Source organism: Lampris incognitus, chromosome 1, assembly GCF_029633865.1.
Source record: "Lampris incognitus isolate fLamInc1 chromosome 1, fLamInc1.hap2, whole genome shotgun sequence".
In the NCBI taxonomy this organism is placed as follows: domain Eukaryota; kingdom Metazoa; phylum Chordata; class Actinopteri; order Lampriformes; family Lampridae; genus Lampris; species Lampris incognitus.
In genome coordinates, this window is record NC_079211.1 from 74,699,550 (window position 1) to 74,719,529 (window position 19,980).

At 46.3% G+C, this 19,980-nt stretch overlaps 1 protein-coding gene across 1 annotated transcript; it reads left to right on the forward strand.

Moving 5' to 3' along the window:
• The first annotated feature begins 7,725 nt into the window (after positions 1 to 7,725).
• On the forward strand, positions 7,726 to 17,788 carry LOC130109256 (uncharacterized protein K02A2.6-like). The gene is made up of 3 exons (XM_056276059.1): positions 7,726 to 8,001; positions 9,565 to 9,715; positions 10,041 to 17,788. The coding sequence occupies exon 3, from the start codon at positions 16,031 to 16,033 to the stop codon at positions 17,021 to 17,023; it is 993 nt and encodes a 330-aa protein (XP_056132034.1). The 5' UTR covers positions 7,726 to 8,001; positions 9,565 to 9,715; positions 10,041 to 16,030; the 3' UTR covers positions 17,024 to 17,788.
• The last annotated feature ends 2,192 nt before the right edge of the window (positions 17,789 to 19,980 follow it).

Genomic DNA, 19,980 nt, shown 5'->3' on the forward strand with positions numbered 1-19,980 from the left:
TAAAAGCTACATCCAAGTCTTGATCTTTTTTGTTCAGGATCATTTGAACCTGTCGTCTGTGTGAAAGTACGTGTCGCACCAGCGGCGACCTGCAGCCAGAGGGCAGTGTCCTGATGGGCGGAGCTACTTGTCCACATGTCTGCAGCTCTCTCGGCAGAGCATCATGGGAAATGAACGGCGGAGTGTTTGAAATGGTGACTCATTAACAACAACGCTGCTTCAACCATTTTGTTTGCTTTGGCTACAGCGTCGACAAAAATCACCACAGCGCCCCCTAGCAGCAGATTTAACGCTGCTGTGACCCACAACCTGCACCCACCCATACCGTTCGTGCTTGGCACACTGTGTAATGAAGTGTATTAAAATATGTTACCCAATCACACGACTCACGGCACGCGCCCACAAACCACACGACTGACGGCAATAATAGCTCGCAGCTAATTAAATCAAAATGGATTAAAGAGTAAAGACAAACATATGAAATACCCACGGCAATAAACTGTTCACCGCCGCAGCACCCTGCATGTGCCTGCAGCCTTCCAGCAGCCCTCCAGCAGCCCTCCAGCAGCCTTCCAGCAGCCTTCCAGCAGCCCTCCAGCAGCCTTCCAGCAGCCCTCCAGCAGCCCTCCAGCAGCCCTCCAGCAGCCTTCCAGCAGCCCTCCAGCAGCCATCCAGCAGCCCTCCAGCAGCCCTCCAGCAGCCTTCCAGCAGCCTTCCAGCAGCCCTCCAGCAGCCTTCCAGCAGCCCTCCAGCAGCCCTCCAGCAGCCTTCCAGCAGCCTTCCAGCAGCCCTCCAGCAGCCCTCCAGCAGCCTTCCAGCAGCCCTCCAGCAGCCTTCCAGCAGCCCTCCAGCAGCCCTCCAGCAGTCTTCCAGCAGCCCTCCAGCAGCCCTCCAGCAGCCTTCCAGCAGCCCTACAGCAGCCTTCCAGCAGCCCTACAGCAGCCCTCCAGCAGCCGCCAACCGAAACCCTCCCGCGAAAAACAGGAACGAGGAAAACCCGCCTTCAGAACCAAGGGACGGCACGTGTCCGCACATGCGCAGATAAGACAGTATGCGGAAATGTAAACCGCACATTTTTTTCTAATTACTTTTAATTGGGGGAAATTGGCTTGTTTTAAGCGAGGGCGGTGCATTTTGAGATTAATTAAGAAAATCAGTAGGAATACCTGACACGTTACTAAAATCTATAAAATAAACCAGATGCAAACACGTGACTTTTACCCGGGCTCAGAATCCGTTTTGTTCAGTGTGCCAACAGTACACGCTGTACTCGCACCCACGCCAGTTAGAGCACTGCACGGCTGACAGATGTTGAGATTTCAAGTTATCTGTCCTCACATGCAAACCAGCGTTAGCCTCAGCACACTGCCCAGCTCGGTGTGTGTGTGTGAGTGTGAGGGGTTCTGGTATCAGCACCCGTCATTGTTACTGATGTTATCAAGGTATAACAGACACACACACACACACACACACACACACACACACACACACACACACACACACACACACACACACGCACGCACACACCTGGCCGCGTTCTTGACCCCACTATCTGTACGATCATCGGGTAACTCAGCCGGACCTAAGCAGGGGTTAAAGTTCAGCAGCCTACTTGCTGCAGGACAAGCTCTCCCAGCGGCACATGCCTGTCTCCGCCCGCAGGTGGGTCAGTGACTTCCTATCTGACAGGAAGCAGCACGTGAAGCTACAGCCCGGTATCACGGCAGTTCGAGAAATAGTCACGACATTTAATCTATTGATTCGTGTACACTGACACAAATTTTCCTCTTTTGTTTCGTGACAGTCGGCACGACTTTCAAACTCGCTGAGGATCATGGGTAGGCTAACGTAGCCTTCCGCTATTGAAACCGACCAAAGCAAGCTTGATTTCTCAGAACGGAAGGAGAAATAATGAAAACGGCTGGGCGGAACACTAGCCCGCCATATTGTTGAGGTATCAAGGAAACATTTGTGTTTTTGTGTTGAGAAATGTTAAAGACGTCTTTAAACTCCACAGCTCGCTCCTCTCCGGCCCGAACCCGAACCTGTACGGTTTCTGCGCCCCCCAGTCCCGATTGACAGGGGGGGGGAAACGTGGTGCACACACGAAACAGCCTTCCAACTGAAATACAGCTGTGCTTCGTGCTGGCCAGCACGGTTTTTTAAATACGTGATGCAGAGCACGAATCCACGTATGACACGAAAAGACGTGATACCGGGTTGGAAGCTGGGGAAACACATCTGTGGCTCCCGCACCGTCAGCACCAGTTCCCCTCAAGGCTGTGTCCTTTCCCCTCTTCTCCCTGTCCACCAACAGCTGCTCCTGCAGTCTCCAGCCAGTCAAGCTGCTAAAGTTGCTTGAAGACACCAGTCAGTCTTACTGCAGCTCCAGACCGCTGCGGCTAGACTCCTAACTAAACCTAGGACATGTGACCGCATTACACCAATACCTGCCTCCCTTCACTGCTCCCTATCCATGTTAGATGAGAGTACAAGGTGCTTCTGCTGGCTTATGAAATCCTAAATGGGCTTGCCCCATCCTACCTGTCTTGCCTCATCTTACCTGTCTTGCCCTATCCTACCTGTCTTGCCTCACCCTACCTGTCTTAGCCCCATCCTACCTGTCTTAGCCCCATCCTACCTGTCTTGCCCCATCCTACCTGTCTGACCTCCTTAAACCATACATGCCATCTCGAGCTCTTCGTCCTAAAATACAGGGCTCCTGTGTGACCCCAAGTTAAAAAGAAGTCAGCTGGTGGCAGCAGGGACTTTTCCTATCGGGCCCCCTTCTTGTGGAATAACCTGCCTGCTGCCATCACACCATCAGAGTCTGCTGAGTCTTTAAATCCAAACTTAAAACTTTAAATCCAAACTTAAAACTTTAAATCCAAACTTAAAACTCATCTTTTTGTCTTAACCTACAATTAGTTGTCTTTAAATTGAATGCTTCACAACCTGGGCTGCATGGTGGGTCAGTTTCTGTCTCAATGAATTTAACAACCAACCATTATAGATTATGGATTATACAGTATAGATTATAGATTACACAGTAAAGATTATAGAGTATAGATTATACAGTATAGATTATAGAGTATTGATTATACAGTACAGATTATAGAGTATACAGTATACATTATACAGTATAGATTATAGAGTATAGATTACAGAGTATTGATTATACAATACAGATTATAGAGTATACAGTATAGATTATGGATTATACAGTATAGATTATAGATTACACAGTATAGATTATACAGTAAAGATTATAGAGTGTAGATTATAGAGTATAGATTATAGAGTACAGAATATACAGTATAGATTATAGAGTACAGAATATACAGTATAGATTATAGAGTATTGGTTATACAGTATAGATTATAGAGTATTGATTATACAGTACAGATTATAGAGTATACAGTATAGATTATAGATTATACAGTATAGATTATAGAGTGTGGATTATAGAGTATTGATTATACAGTATAGATTATAGATTATACAGTATAGATTATTGAGTATTGATTATAGACTATTGCAAACTGTTCTCTTCTCTCACATGTCTTTTCTCTCTCTCTCTCTCTCTCTCTCTCTCTCTCTCTCTCTCTCTCTCTGAATGATGTCTTCTCCTTTCCTTTCTGTGTATAAATGGTGTGATGTGAGTCTCCCCTGTGTGCACGTGCAGTCTATCCTCCTCCCAGGTCTCCATGGTGATGGTGGTCACCACCTGGACAGTGCTTGGCCTCCCCCGCATCACATTTTCTTTTTATATATCTTATAAATCTGTATAATTTTGTTATCTTGATGTTGTAGCCTTCTCTCACTCAGACGTGTGACTCATGTTTTGTTTTGTTTTGTTTGTTTTGGTTTTTTTTGGGGGGGGGGGTTTGGTTTATTTTTTGTTTTTCACATGGTGATGCTGGTCAGGTGGCTCAGGTCCTGAGCTGCTCCGGTGGCCTCTGGACACTGCTTGACATCCTCCTCATCATAGTCTTCATATATTTTATAATTCCATTATAATTGTGTTATCCTCTTTCAGTGTTGTATTGTGTAAATTGTGTAAACACAACATCATGTCACGTTGTGCGTCTTGGGAGGGAGATCCTCCTCTGCTGCTCTCCCTGAGCTTTCTTCCTAGTTGTCCTCCCTGTTAAAGGGTTTTAGGGCGGTGTTCCTTATCCGAGGCGAGGGTCTACGGACAGCATGTTGTGTTGCTGTAAAGCCCCCTGAGGCACATGTGTAACTTGTGGTACTGGGCTACACAAATAAAATAGACTTGACTTGACTCATTGGGCTCAACTCTGGTGGGGAAGAGTCCGCCTACAGGTGGTCGAATGACCATCTGCTGCCCTGATGCGGCTAAAACAACTTGGAGCTCAACGCTGTAAAGACGGTGGAGATGACTGTGGACTTCAGAAAGTACCCAGCCCCACCCGGCTGCACCACCTTGTGGCTCCCCAGCCAACACTGCGGAAACCTCCTGCTTCCTGGGCACCATCATCACCCAGCTCTCTCACCAAGAAGGCAAATCAGAGGATGTACTTCCTGTGGCAGCTGAAAAAGTTCAATCTGCCAAAGCATCATGATGGTGTACTTTTACACCGCCATCACCGAGTCTGTCCTCACCTCCTCCCTCCCTATCTGAGATGCTGCTGCCACTGCCAAGGACTAGGGCAGACTGCAGCGTGTCGTTCTCTCTGCTGAGGGGGTGAGTGGCTGCAACCTGCAGGAAACATCATGGCCGACCCTTTCCACCCAGGCCATGGCCTTTGCCCTGGCAAGAGGCTAAGGTCTATACACACAAACACCTCACGCCACAAGAAGAGCTTGGTCCCTACAACAGTAGACGAGCCCCCAGACACTCACAGATCCTGACATGCCACCCACCCACCCCGTCTTATCTACTACCCTACTGTGTTCTCTGTATATGGACACCCTGCATAAAACCCGCACCACCCTGTAAATAACTCTTCTTCTGTAGATATCTCTTCTTCTGTAGATAACTCTTATTCTGTAAATAACTCTTATTCTGTAAATAACTCTTCTCTAAATAACTCTTCTTCTTTAAATAACTCCTCTTCTGTAGATAACTCTTATTCTGTAAATAACTCTTCTTCTGTAGATAACTCTTCTTCCGTAGATAACTCTTCTTCCGTAAATAACTCTTCTTCCATAAATAACTCTTCTTCTGTAGATAACTCTTATTCTGTAAATAACACTTCTGTAAATAACTCTTCTTCCGTAAATAACTCTTCTTCTGTAGATAACTCTTATTCTGTAAATAACTCTTCTTCTGTAGATAACTCTATTTCTGTAAATAACTCTTCTTCTGTAGATAACTCTTCTTCTGTAAATAACTCTTATTCTGTAAATAACTCCTCTGTAAATAACTCTTCTTCCGTAAATAACTCTTCTTCTGTAAATAACTTATTCTGTAAATAACTCTTATTCTGTAGATAACTCTTCTTCTGTAAATAACTCTTCTTCCGCAAATAACTCTTCTACTGTAGATAACTCTTATTCTATAAATAACTCTTCTTCTATAGATAACTCTTCTTCTGTAGATAACTCTTCTTCTGTAAATAACTCTTCTTCTGTAAATCACTTCTTAACATTCTAATTTAACGTGTTGCAAATACAGCTGCTGCTACCCAGTGCCAGGCATCGGGCTGCCACGTGGTCTCCTGTTCAACTCTGAACCGGTGTTGATTGCACCTCATTGCACCTTCCTTTCATTTCTGCTTTATTATATCTTGTGAATATATTTTATTTATCATTCTTTTTAACTTTTATATTTACTGTTTACTGTTAATTTTCCCTCTTGCACCAACGTACCAAGATAAGTTCCTTGTACGTTCTTGTACTTGACAATACATCTGATTCTGATTCTGATGTTGACCTCTGCTGCCGCCTTGTGGCCGTTTGGAGCCACAGCATTTTGCAAATTGTCCTCGTTTTCCACATGGCTGCATATGTCCCCCCTGTGGCGGGCGGGCGGGCACGGTATCTGTATTCCTTCGCGGTGGGGAAAGGTGCCAGAGCAGATTGAGCACCTTCTCTTCACAGCTCCCCTCCCCACATCTACAGCCAGACCATCTTCCCTTGAGGTTCCTTGAGCTGTATTTTGCTGTTTGTTCCCTTCCCGGTTCGTCCCCGGTGTCGGTGAGCGTAGCACAGATGTCCTGTACACCTGGCCCTGCACAATGCAGAAGCGTTGCACGTTTTCTTCTTCATCCTTTAGATCTAGAGCAGCTATGAAGATGAGCTGTGATCTTCACTGAGCTCAGAAGCTGGGAACCGTGCTAAACTCAAACTCCAACACAGTGAAGCAGTATTGCCATTATTGTATAGCTTACTGAAGTTCCGTGCTTGGCTACCGCAGCTACATCCGGGCTCTCTGACAAGTCCTCCAACCCATACGACCACATAGGTGGTTTGTTGCTACCCTGGTTTGAGGACGTGGGGACTTTGTTATTGTCCATGCAAAGTGAAGGTGTGGACGTAAGCAAACATAGCCTGGGAAGATTTGTGAAGTAAAACCATCACTTCTTGCACTTCCCCCATCTGTTTGCTCGTCGCATTTTGATTGGTAATGAAGGTCAAAGGTCATATGATCGAAGGTCAAAGGTCTCACCTCTTCAGGCTTCATCTGTGATGTATGATGTTTGTTTTGCTTGCCCTTTTGTGTGTTTAAGTGGGAGAGTACTGCTGGCGCCATGTGTGTGGCTGCCGCTTCTCCCTCTCGTAGCCCCCCCTTCCCCTCCACCCCTGTATGTTGTGTTGTCTTGTTTCACCCCGTTTATTGTAAAGCCACTTGGAGTGTTAGAAAAGCGCCATATAAGATTTATTACTATTATTATTATTATTATTATTATTATATGATGACAAGGCACTCGAGACACCAGATTGTGGTTATTTACATGGCCGCTAGAGGTCGCTTAGCTTTCAAACGTAACTGTAGGCGGTACTAAGCGGTTTGTACTGACGGCCTGTGTGGTCTGCTGGTGGAGGACGGTGTCGGACTCGTGTCTCCGTTGCAGTTTTGCATAAACTAGAAGTGCTTTTGTAAACGGCGACGGTCCGCGTTTCCGCTGAGTGACGTCACGCCATGAAAGCAGGGGTTCCCCTCTGGCTCGGTGGGCCGGACCGCGTGCCCCGCAGCAGCCGTGGCAGTGTTCAGCCGGAGGCGGCGCTGGCTGGCGCGTGACGCGCATGTTACCGGGTTGTGCTCGTCCCTCTTCCGGTGGGAATGAAGCAAGAGGAGCCCAGAGGGGACTTGTGCTGGGACAGGACACGTGGCCGGGGTCTGGTAGTAGCACGCTACCTAAGTCCAATTCATCAACTAATGGACTGAAACGCATCCCCCCCCCCTCACCTCAATGTCAGTCAAGCCTTTATTTGAAGTAAATGCGCAGAATAAAGCGCACGACCTGCTGGGGTACTGGGCGAGCTGTATGACGTGGCATGCCAAGATACCGAGCGTGGTATTAAGAGAGGTCAGAAACCCCCTCCTGGAGAGGACGGACGTCCTGGTCCTGCATTTGGTACTCCTCCCTCCCTCCCTCCATCCATCCATCCATCCATCCATGCAAACACTCCCAACAGACAAAAACAAAACAAATATATATATATAATATATATGTGTGTGTGTGTGTGTGTGTGTCACAGCGCTCGATATGGTTGTGTATTGGTGTGAAGACGGAAGCACGGAACAACACAGAACACTTTCACGCAACTTTACTGCGTCCGCTCGAGTTCGTCGCACGCGCTACTTCTTCCCCTTCATCTCGCCCCATAGGATCAAACAGCATCACAACAGGCGCCTAGTGCCACCTACAGGCTTGGAATGGAATAGCATCCAGAACACAGCAGATATCGGAGAAACGTGTTCTCTGATACTCAAGCGACCCGAGACCAGAAGCGGGGGACGGCGGCCGACTCGTCTTCGGTGTCCAAGGAGGAGGACGTCATCTACTCAGCCGCCGTCCCATCCATCAGCTAGTAAGAAAACATGGCACACAACAAGAAAGGCTACACGCTGCCGACACTCGGCTACGTGTTCTCTCTTCTTCTTCTCTCGTTTAGTCAAGTGAACCCGCGAGCTGCCTCCCTTCACTGCTCCCTAGCCATGCTGGATCAGAGTACAAGGTGCTTCTGCTGACTTACAAAATCCTTCATGGTCTTGCCCCATACTACCTGTCTTGCCCCATCCTACCTGTCTTGCCCCACCCTACCTGTCTTGCCCCCTCCTACCTGTCTTGCCCCACCCTACCTGTCTTGCCCCACCCTACCTGTCTTGCCCCATCTTACCTGTCTTGCCCCACCCTACCTGTCTTGCTCCATCCTACTTGTCTTGCCCCACCCTACCATTCTTGCCCCATCTTACCTGTCTTGCCCCACCCTACCTGTCTTGCCCCATCTTACCTGTCTTGCCCCACCCTACCTGTCTTGCTCCATCCTACCTGTCTTGCCCCACCCTACTTGTTTTGCCCCACCCTACCTGTCTTGCTCCATCCTACCTGTCTTGCTCCATCCTACCTGTCTTGCCCCACCCTACCTGTCTTGCTCCATCCTACCTGTCTTGTCCCATCCTACCTGTCTTGCCCCACCCTACCTGTCTTGCCCCACCCTACCTGTCTTGCCCCATCCTACCTGTCTTGCCCCATCCTACCTGTCTGACCTCCTTAAACCGTACCTTCTATCTCGAGCTCTTTGCTCTCAGAATACTGCGCTCCCGTGTGACCCCAAGTTAAAAACAAGTCAGCTGGTGGCAGCAGGGCCTTTTCCTATCGGTCCCCCTTCTTGTGGAATAACCTGCCTGCTGCCATCACACCATCAGTCTGTTGAGTCTTTAAATCCAAACTTAAAACTTTAAATCCAAACTTAAAACTCATCTTTTTGTCTTAACCTACAATCAGTTGTCTTTAAATTGATTGTTTCACAACCTGGGCTGCATGGCGGGTCGGTTTCGGTCTCAATGAATTTAACAACCAACCATTATAGATTATAGATTATAGAGTATTGATTATACAGTATAGATAATAGAGTATATATTATACAGTATATATTACAGAGTATAGATTATATAGTATTGATAATACAGCACAGATTATAGAGTATAGATTATATAGATTATACGCTATTGATTATAGAGTATAGAGTATTGATTATAGAGTACAGAATATACAGTATAGATTATACGGTATAGATTATAGTGTTGATTATCCAGTATAGATTATACAGTATAGATTATAGTGTTGATTATACAGTATAGATTATATGGTATAGATTATAGTGTTGATTATACAGTATACATTATACTGTATACATTATAGAGTATTGATTATACAGTATAGATTATAGAGTATATATTATATAATATTGATTATAGATTATATAGTATATAGTATAGATTATACAGTATTGATTATATAGTATTGATTATAGAGTATAGATTATACAGTATAGATTATTGACTATTGCAAACTGTTCTGTTCTCTCACGTGTCTTTTCTCTATCTCTGCATGATGTCTTCTCCTTTCTCTTCTTGTGTGTGTGTGAAAGGTGCGATGAGAGTCTCCCCTGTGTGCACGTGTAGTCTGTCCTCCTGTCAGGTCTCCATGGTGATGGTGGTCAGGTGGCTCGGGTCCTGGGCTGTTCCATTAGCGTCTGGACACTGCTTGGCATCCTCCTTATCATCTTCTTCATATATTTTGTACGTCCATTATAATTGTGTTATCCTCTTTCAGTGTTGTATTGTGTAAATTGTGTGAACACAACATCATGTCACGTTGTGCGTCTTGGGAGAGAGATCCTCCTCTGCTGCTCTCCCTGAGCTTTCTTCCTAGTTTTTGTCCCTGTTAAGTTTTTTTTTTAGGGAGTTGCTCCTTATCCAATGTGAGGGTCTAAGGACAGGATGTTGTGTTGCTGTAAAGCCCCCAGAGGCAAATTTGTAATGTGTTATATTGGGCCACACAAATAAAACTGACTTGTGATTTTGTTCATTTTTAATAAGACGTGTCATGAACTTCCATTTTCAGAGCCGAGGCTGAGCTGAAGCTGTTTGGCGTAAACCTCCGTTAAACCGCAGACGTCTGTGGGAGAGAAGAGTAATCTGTCTTTAAACAAGTCCCTAATCAATCTATTAAAGGGGAGGCAGATGTGACCTGATGTCAGTCCTCAAGAGGCTCTCAGGACCTCTGACTTGAGTCAGATTCAGAACTCAATGTTCTCAGTCAGCGAACAAAACATTTCACAATGTTAGATTTATTAAACATCTTCAGAGCACACCATAGAAAACAATTTCCATTTAACAAACACTGTCATTAAAGATAGAGAGCGGGGGGGTTGCTACTGAAACTCAACATTACATCTGAATAAACGGAGGTCAGTCAACACCTTCTCCCACACAAACACACATGTTCTCTATGTGTTTGTGTCACATCTGAACAGAAGAAATATTTGTATAATTTTAAATAAATATAATTTTACCGTCTGATAGAAAGTTTCTCATCTCGTGTGATTGCCTGCTAATAAGTCAGGTCAGGAATAAGTCAGGTCAGGCATAAGTCCATAGGGTTAGTGGTTGTGACAGGTAGGGCATCCAACGTAAAATTTTGCCAAATCAGTATGCGGATTGACAAGACCACACCGGATCGGTCGAGGTCCAGGAAACAATGGCCACCATGGATGCTGTGCCCTCACAGGGCACCAATGGAAACTGTAAAATCCGCTGTGGCGACACCTGAGAAACGGAATAAGCCGAAAGAAGAAGAAGGGGAATAAGTCAGGTCAGTAGTAAATCAGGTCAGGGATAAGTCAGGTCAAGAATCACGTCAGTAGTAAGTCAGATCAATAATAAGTCAGGAATAAGTCAGGTCAGTAATAAGTCAAGTCATTGATAAGTCAGCTCAGGAATAACTCAGATCAGTAATAAGTCATATCAGTAATAAGTCATATCAGTAATAAGTCAGCTCAGGAATAAGTCAGATCAGTAATAAGTCATATCAGTACTAAGTCAAATCAGTAATAAGTCAAGTCCGTAATAAGTCAAATCAGTTATAAGTCAAATCAGTAATAAGTCAAGTCAGTAATAAGTCAAATCAGTTATAAGTCAAGTCAGTAATAAGTCAGGTTAGTAATAAGTCAGGTCAGGAATAAGCCAGGTCAGTAGTATGTCAGGTCAGGAATAAGTCAGGTCAGGAATAAGCCAGGTCAGGAATAAATCAGGTCAGGAATAAGTCAGGTCAGGAATAAGCCAGGTCAGTAGTAAATCAGGTCAGGATTAAGTCAGGTCAGGATTAAGTCAGGTCTGGAACAAGTCAGGTCAGGAATAAGTCATCTTGTCCCATTAGGACAAGATGGCGGCGCGCTGGACGCAGCGGCTACTGTGGTTCCCTGTTCAGTGTCGTGTTTTCTTTGTTATTTATACGTTAGTTTTAAGTGTATTTACAAGTGTAGGTCCTGCGCTCTTCTACAGCCGTCAGGAAGTGTTAAACCTCAGAAGGGATTACTCACTTCCCTCCACCATCACGGACAACTCCCCCATCCATATGATCCCCTCACCGGCCTCGCAGTGGAAACACTGCCCCCTGTCGGCAACGTAAACAGAAGAGGGGGAAACGAGGCGGGCTACATGCTAAGCTAAGTAGCGCTCCCTTCAGAGTGTCCCTCCCCAGCATCTTCATGGCTAATGTCCAGTCGTTAGCTAACAAAATGGAGGAGATAAGACTCCGGCTGTCCTCTCAGGAAAGGCTGCAGAACTGCTGTCTGCTGATGTTTACGGAGACTTGGCTCAACAGCAACATGGCGACTCGGCAGTCGAGCTAGCGGGCCGCACAGCCTTCCGTGCCGACAGGACAGCGGACTCCGGCAAGACCCGCGGAGGAGGTATTTATGTCAGTAACTCTTGGTGCAACAATATAAAGATGGTTGAAAGGCATTGCTCTGCTGATCTGGAGCTGCTTATGATTCAGTGCAGGCCTTTTTACCTGCCCAGGGAGCTAACGGCCATTACCATCGCCGCTGTATACATCCCCCCACATGCTAATGCTAAGGTAGCACTGAAGCAGCTACAATGTGCCATCAGCAGACAACAGACCCAACACCCGGACAATGCCTTTATCATAGGTGGTGACTTTAATCAGGCTAACCTCAGGGCTGTACTGCCCAAATTCCATCAGCATGTCTCCTGCCCCACTAGGGGACAAAACACCCTGGACCATCTCTATACAAACATCAAGGACTCATACATGGCTACTCCCTGCCCTCATCTGGGGCAGTCTGACCACCTCTGCCTGTTCCTGGTCCCAGCCTACAAACCCCCAATAAAACGGGTCAAACCAGCAGTAAAGACAATCACTGTCCGGCCAGAAGGAGCAGTCTCTGAACTCCAGGACTGTTTTGAAAACACAGACTGGAGTATTTTTGCACATTCAGCTACCCATGGCTCCTATACAGACATTAATGAACAGACATCTGCCATGCTAGCCTACATTAACTTTTGCACTGAGAGTGTCACAACAACAAAATCAATCTGCACCTTTCCAAACTAGAAACTGGATGACCGGTGAGGTCCGGCAGCTGCTGAAAGTAAGGGATGCAGTGTACAACTCAGGTAACTGTGAGGCCTACAGCGCAGCCAGATAAAACCTCAAAAAGGGCATCAGAACAGCCAAACATACATATTCCCTACGAATAGAGGACCACTTTCACAATAACTCTGATCCCCGGCGAATGTGGCTGTAATGTTCATGCTTTGTAACATGTTTAGTGATGTTTCTAGTGTTAGTTTTAATGTTTATTCTGGTCACAAGGGAGCGCTCTAGGGGGCGCTCTAAGTTAAGTGTTAAGCCCGGAAGTAGCGGAGTGAGAGAGGTGCGTTAGTATGCCATGGCTAGCAGATTCACTAGCAGATGTACCGTTGTCATTATGTAAATGTTTCACTAAAGCTCCCAAAACGCAGCTTCATGGTATTTGAGTTATTATTTCAAAACGTTACAGTGGCGACGAGGACTCAAAATGTTTTTCAACTAACATGGCTGCTGCATTGCCGTCGTTCCCTGCCTTTGATATAAGTGACCAACAGGACTCAGCTGTCCGGTGGAAGAAGCGGCTACGGCGCTTTGAAAACTTGGTAGTTGCTCTGGGTGTAAAGGATGACACAAGGAAGCGTGCGACGCTTCTACATGATGCAGGGGAAGGCGTACAGGACATCTTTGATACCCTGATTGACACTGGGGGAGCAAAGGACTATAAACGAGCAAAAGACAAACTGAGTGAGTACTTCTCCCCTAAAATCAACATAGCCTACGAGACCTACAAATTCAGACAAGCCAAGCAACCAGCAGGGGAAACACTCGACTCCTATCACACCAGGTTGCGGCAATTAGCAGCAACTTGCGACTTTCCTGGTGTTGAAAGAGATCAAAACTATGATCATTCAAATGTGCACATGTCATAACCTGCGGCGTCACGCACTACAGAAATCAGAGATGACGTTGACCAAACTCCTCTCACGCGGTAGAACCATGGCACTAGTGGAGATTCAAGCATCGGGAATGGAACAAACACAACAACGTGCAGCTCAAAGTAATCTAAGGGAAGATGTTCTGGCAGTAGATGTGGGGAGGGGAGCTGTAAAGAAAAGATGCTACAACTGCTCTGGTATCTTTCCCAACCGTGAAGATATGTCGTGCCCGGCACGGGGGGAAACACGCAGAAGCGTTTGGGAAACAAGGACATTTCGCAAAATGCTGTCGCTCTCAGCGGCCACAAGGGGGAATCAGAGGTCGACATGAAGTGCGTCATGTGCACACCAGTGGGACCAGTGGCATCACATCTCAAGAAACAAGCAACGAAGGCACATAATCTTCTGAGAAGTATCTGTACACAGTCTCATAATCAGAAGCAAAACTCCCACATCCAAAATAAAGGTTAGTGACTGCAATGTAAAAGTGATGCTTGATACAGGGGCAACTGTGAATGTTATCGATGAAACAACTTACCAGAGACTGAGACAGAAGCTCTCACTCACCAAATTCATGGTTCCCATGTTTCCTTATGGTTCACGCACACCACTGCCTGCCCTAGGAAAATTCACCTCACGGGTCGAATCCAAATCGCGCTTCACAAATGCAACATTCCATTTGCTACAAGGAAGTAATGGCAGTCTACTGGGCTATGACACTGCCAGTCAACTGGGACTAATCAAAATCACCAATGCTCTTCACACATCTCCACAACAGCCAGAGCAGCCCACAAGAACTTTAACCCAGACAGAAGTGAGGGCAGTGGATGATCTCACTGAGTATGCTGACCTCTTTCAGGGGAAAGGAAAACTGAATGACTTTTAAGTCAAGTTGCACATAAAGAGAGATGTCCCTGCTGTCACACAACCTCACAGAAGAGTACCTTTTCATGTAAGGAAGCGAATTGAGGCTGAACTGCAACGTCTAGAAGACCTTGACATCATCGAAAAGGTGGATGGTCCCACTCCCTGGGTCACTCCAATCGTTCCTGTTCCAAAACCAAAAGACCCGGAAGCAGTGCGCATTTGTGTGGACATGAGGATACCAAATCAGGCCATCAAACAGAAACAACAGCTCACACCTACAGTAGATGATGTGATACAATCACTCAATGGAGCCAGGTTTTTCTCAAAGCTAGCTTTGAACAGTGGATATCATCAGCTACAACTAGAGACATCCTCTCGATATATCACAACATTCTCCACTCATGTAGGGCTGCGACGTTACAAAATCCCATTCAACAAGCCCTGGATGGCATCCCAAGGGTAATCAACCTAAGTGATGACATATTAGTGTTTGGGAAAACAAGAGCTGCCCATGACCAAGCTCTTGGAGAAACGTTCAGCAACTGAGGGAGAAGAACCTAACTCTCAACAAGGCCAAGTGCTCATACGCACAAACCACTCTGGACTTCTTTGGATACACGTTCTCAGATGGAGGATTCTCTCCGGATCCCAAGAAGGTTCAGGCGCTTCACGATGCTGCTGCTTAGACTAATGCCAGTGAGGTCCGCAGTCTTCTGGGCATGGCAAATTACAGTGCCCGTTTCATCAAGGATTTTGCCCCAATAACCCAACTTACAAAAAAGACTGTTCGTTGGACCTGGGCGGATAGCACCAGAGGTCTCTTGATGAGATGAAACAAAGTCTAACAAGTGATGCGGTGATGACCTACTTTGACCCAGAGAGACTAACTGAACTGGTAGTTGATGCAAGTCCAGTAGGTCTTGTGGCTGTGTTGGCACAAAGGAATGGCCCAAATGAACCAGCTAGAGTGATAAGCTATGCAAGTAGAGCGCTGTCCCCCATTGAACAAAAATACTCACAAACAGAACGGGAAGCACTTGCGATTGTGTGGGGCTGTGCAGATTTTCACATATACCTTTACGGAGCACCCTTTACACTTATCAGTGATCACAAACCGTTGGAATGGATTCTCAACAACCCCAAATCCAAGCCACCTGCTCGTATAGAGCGCTGGAGTCTATGTTTGCAGCCTTACAACTACACAGTCCGCTACAAGTTTGGCAAGGACAACCCGGCAGACTATATGTCATGCCACCCTGCACGAGTATCACATACTCTCATGCCATTTCAGACAATGAAAGACAAGCGGAAGAATATGTCAACTTTGTTACAGCAAATGCTGTCCATAAGGCAGTGACACTGAGTGAAATTCAAGAGGCTACCAAAACTGACCCCACTCTGTGCGAAGTCATTCGACTCATCAAAGAAGGCTCATGGGAGTCCCTGTCCAAAAAACAACATGTTGCTGACAGAGTGGATTTTGCTGCTCTAATGTCATTCAAGAAAATCAAAGATGAACTAACTGTGACCGCTACAGATGACACTGTGCTATGAGGCACGAGGATCGTTGTCCTTCATTCATTACAAATCAGGGCCTTGTCACTGGCACACGAAGGCCGTCAGGGGGTGGTCAAAACTAAGAAGTTGATCAGAGCGAAAGTCTAGTTCCGTGGCATTGACAGACAAATAGAAACCATGATAGCTGGCTGCATTCCATGCCAGGCTGTTTTGCCTAATCACATGCAAGAACCTCTCCGCATGTTTGAGCTACCATCGTCACCATGGGAAAAAGTTGGTGTGGACTTCTGTGGTCCATTCCCTTCTGGTGATTACCTTTTGGTGGTCATAGATGAATACTCCAGGTATCCAGAGGTAGAGGTTCTGCAGTCCATGTCAGCCAGAGCTACGATCCCTAAACTCGACAAAATATTCTCTACACTGGGAATTCCACTGGAGGTCAAAACTGACAACGGCCCACCCTTCCAAAGCTCGGAATATACAGACTTCGCTACATACAGGCATAGGAAGATAACTCCGATGTGGCCTCAGGCTAATGCTGAGGCTGAACGCTTCATGCGTACCCTTGAAAAGACCATACGTGCTGCCCACGTTGAAGGACGCCAATGGAAACAGACTCTGTACGCATTCCTCCACAACTACCGTGCCACGCCTCACTGCTCAACTAGAATGGCGCCTGCAGATGTGCTGTTCGGTAGGCCCCTCAGAATTAAGCTGCCTGAATCTCCTCTTCCCTCCCAGTCTCAGGCTGATGCAAAGCTACGACAAGCAGATGCAGTGGCAAAGAACAGGATGAAACACAATGCTGACAGGATGCGCCATGCTGCTCCTTTGGCTGTGAAAGTAGGCGACAGGGTCCTGTGTCATCAAAAGAGGAAAGGGAAGCTATGCCCTGCTTACAATCCCCGCCCATACAGGATCATCGCCATCAAAGGCTCCATGGTGACAGCCAAACATGATGACCATGTCATCACCAGAAACTCATCCCACTTCAAGATCCTCCCGGTGGCTGAAAATCACCACTCTCAGCAATGTGGGTTGAAAGACATGGACTGGACCGAAATCCACCCTGAACAAATCACAGAGCCCTTAGCCCCTAAGCCCCCTGGGCCACAGTCACCTGTTCAAAGATACCCAGCGTCATACCTCACTGACTTTAAGGTGAACTGACTAAAAGGTATAATGCAAGAGAAAGTTTGAGTTGGACTGGTTAATAGTTATTGTTAAAAAAAAAAGTAAGGAAAGGAGGGTTGTAATGTCCATGCTTTGTAACATGTTTAGTAGTGTTTCTGGTGTTAGTTTTAATGTTTATTCTGGTCACGAGGGAGCTCTAAATTAAGTGTTAAGCCCGGAAGTAGCAGAGTAAGAGAGGTGTGTTAGTATGCCACGGCTAGCAGATACACTAGCAGATGTACCGTTGTCATTATGCAAAGGTTTCACTAAAGATTCCAAAACACAGCTTCATGGTATTTGAGTTATTTCAAAACTTTACAGTGGCAAGGCATTCAGTCTATCACAAGACTACAAAAACTCCAATAGCGGTCCCACTGTCCATGATGCCTCCCTGCCAGACGAGCTAAATCATTTCTATGCCCGCTTCGACAAGGACAATACTGACCCAGCCACAAAAATCCCCAACCACCCAGAAAACCAGGTGCTCACTCTGTCAGTCGCAGAGGTCAGAGAATCACTGCACAGAGTGAACACACAGAACGCTGCCGGACCAGACGGCATATCGGGTTGGGTCTACCGGGAATGTGCCGACTAGCTGGCTGAGATCTTCACAACTATATTTAACCTCTCACTGTCCCAATCCATAGTCCCGGCATGCTTTAAGACCACCTCTATCATTTCTGTCCCCAAGAAACCAACACCCACATGTCTGAATGACTATCAACCAATAGCACTCACCCCCATTGCCATGAAGTGCTTTGAGAGACTGGTTCTGGCTCACATCAAAAACATTATCCCCCCCCATCTTCGACCCACATCAGTTCGACTACCGTCCCAAAAGGTCTACTGAGGATACCATTGCCACTGCCCTGCACTTTGCTCTGACCCACATTGAACTAAACAACACATACATCCGGATGCTGTTTATAGATTACAGCTCTGCCTTCAACACTATCATCCCTGCCAAACTAACCGCCAAACTCCTCTCCCTTGGCCTCAACCCCTCCCTCTGTAACTGGACCTTGGACTTCCTGACCAACAGACCTCAGTCTGTTAGGTTAGGTGACCACTCCTCCTCCACCCTGAACCTCAGCACAAGTGCCCCTCAAGGCTGTGTTCTGAGCCCCCTCCTTTTCTCCCTCTTTACCCGCGACTGCCTGTCAAGTCACCCCTCAAATGTTATAGTTAAGTTTGCAGATGACACCACAGTCATTGGCCATATCACCAACAATGACGAGACGGCCTACAGGGACGAGATTCAGCACCTCACATTATGGTGTACTACCAACAATCTTGTTCTCAATGTGCAGAAGACAAAGGAGCTGATTGTGGACTTCAGGAGGTCTAGAAGCAGCAGCCACTCCCCCATACACATCAATGGGTTGGAAGTGGAGCTTGTTTCCAGCTTTAAATTCCTTGGAGTCCACATCAGTGAGGACCTTTCGTGGACATTAAACACCCAGGCCCTTGTGAAAAAGGCCCAACAACGCCTGCATTTCCTGAGGAGGCTGAGGAGCACCCGTCTATCCCCCAAATTCTCACCAACTTCTACCTCTTCACCATAGAGAGCATCCTGACCATCTGCATCTCGGTGTGGTACAGCAACTGCACCTCAGTAGACCAGAAAGCTCTGCAGCGGGTCGTCAAGGCAACCCAGCATATCACCAGTACCCAGCTCCCAGCCATATAAGACATTTATCACAAACGCTGCCTTCGAAGGGGTCTCAGCATCAGCAGAGATCCCACCCACCTCAACCATGGACTGTTCTCCCCCCTGCATTCTGGGAGGCGCTACAGGAGCCTCAGAGCCCGCACTACCAGGCTCAAAAACAGCTTCTTTCCACAAGCTGTTGCCCACCTGAACCTGACCACCCAATGTCTGTAGATATTTTTAAATATTTTGTACTCTTGTACTCTTTTTTTAACTTATTTTAGCTTTTGGTCTTCATGTGTGTATATCTTTTACTGTGTTTGCTGTGTTTGTGTGTGTCTGTCTTACACTGTTTGGTGAAGCCACAGCCCTCATTTCATTTTTAACATGCGCCTGCACATTGTTTTTAATGACAATACATTGAATTGAATTGAATTGAATTGAAGTCAGGTCTGGAACAAGTCAGGTCTGGAATAAATCAGGAGAGTAGTAAATCAGGTCAGGAATAAGTCAGGTCTGGAATAAGCTAAGTCAGTAGTAGGTCAGATCAGGAATAAATCAGGTCAAGAATAAGCCACGTCAGTAATAGGTCAGTTCATGTATAAGCCAGGTCAGTAGCAAGCCAGGTCAGTAATAAGCCAGGTCAGGAATAAGTCAGGTCAGGAATAAGTCAGGTCTGGAATAAGTCAGGTCTTGAATAAGTCAAATCAGTAGTAAGTCAGGTCAGTAATAAGTCAGATCAGTAATAAGCCAGGTCAGCAATAAGTCAGGTCAGTAATAAGTCAGATCAGTAATAAGCCAGGTCAGCAATAAGTCAGATCAGTAATAAGCCAGGTCAGGAATAAGTCAGGTTTGGAATAAGTCAGGTCAGTAATAGGCCAGGTCAGGAGTAAGCCCGGTCAGGAATAAATCGGGTAGGAATAAGCCAGGTCATTAATAAGTCAGGTCAGTAATAAGCCAGGTCAGGAATAAGTCAGATCAGTAGTAAATCAGGTCATTAATAAGTCAGGTCAGTAATAAGCCAGGTCAGGGAAAAGTCAGGTCAGTAATAAGCCAGGCCAGGAATAAGTCGGGTCAGGAATGAGTCAGATCAGTAGTAAGTCGGGTCAGTAATAAATCAGGTCGGGAATAAGTCAGATCAGTGGTAAATCAGAACAGGAATAAATCAGATCAGTAATAAGCCAGGTCAGGAATAGGTCGGGTCAGTCACAAGTCAGGTCAGGAATAAGTCAGGTCTGGAATAAGTCAGATCAGTAGTAAGTCATGTCAGGAATAAATCAGGTCAGGAATAAGTCAAGTCAGG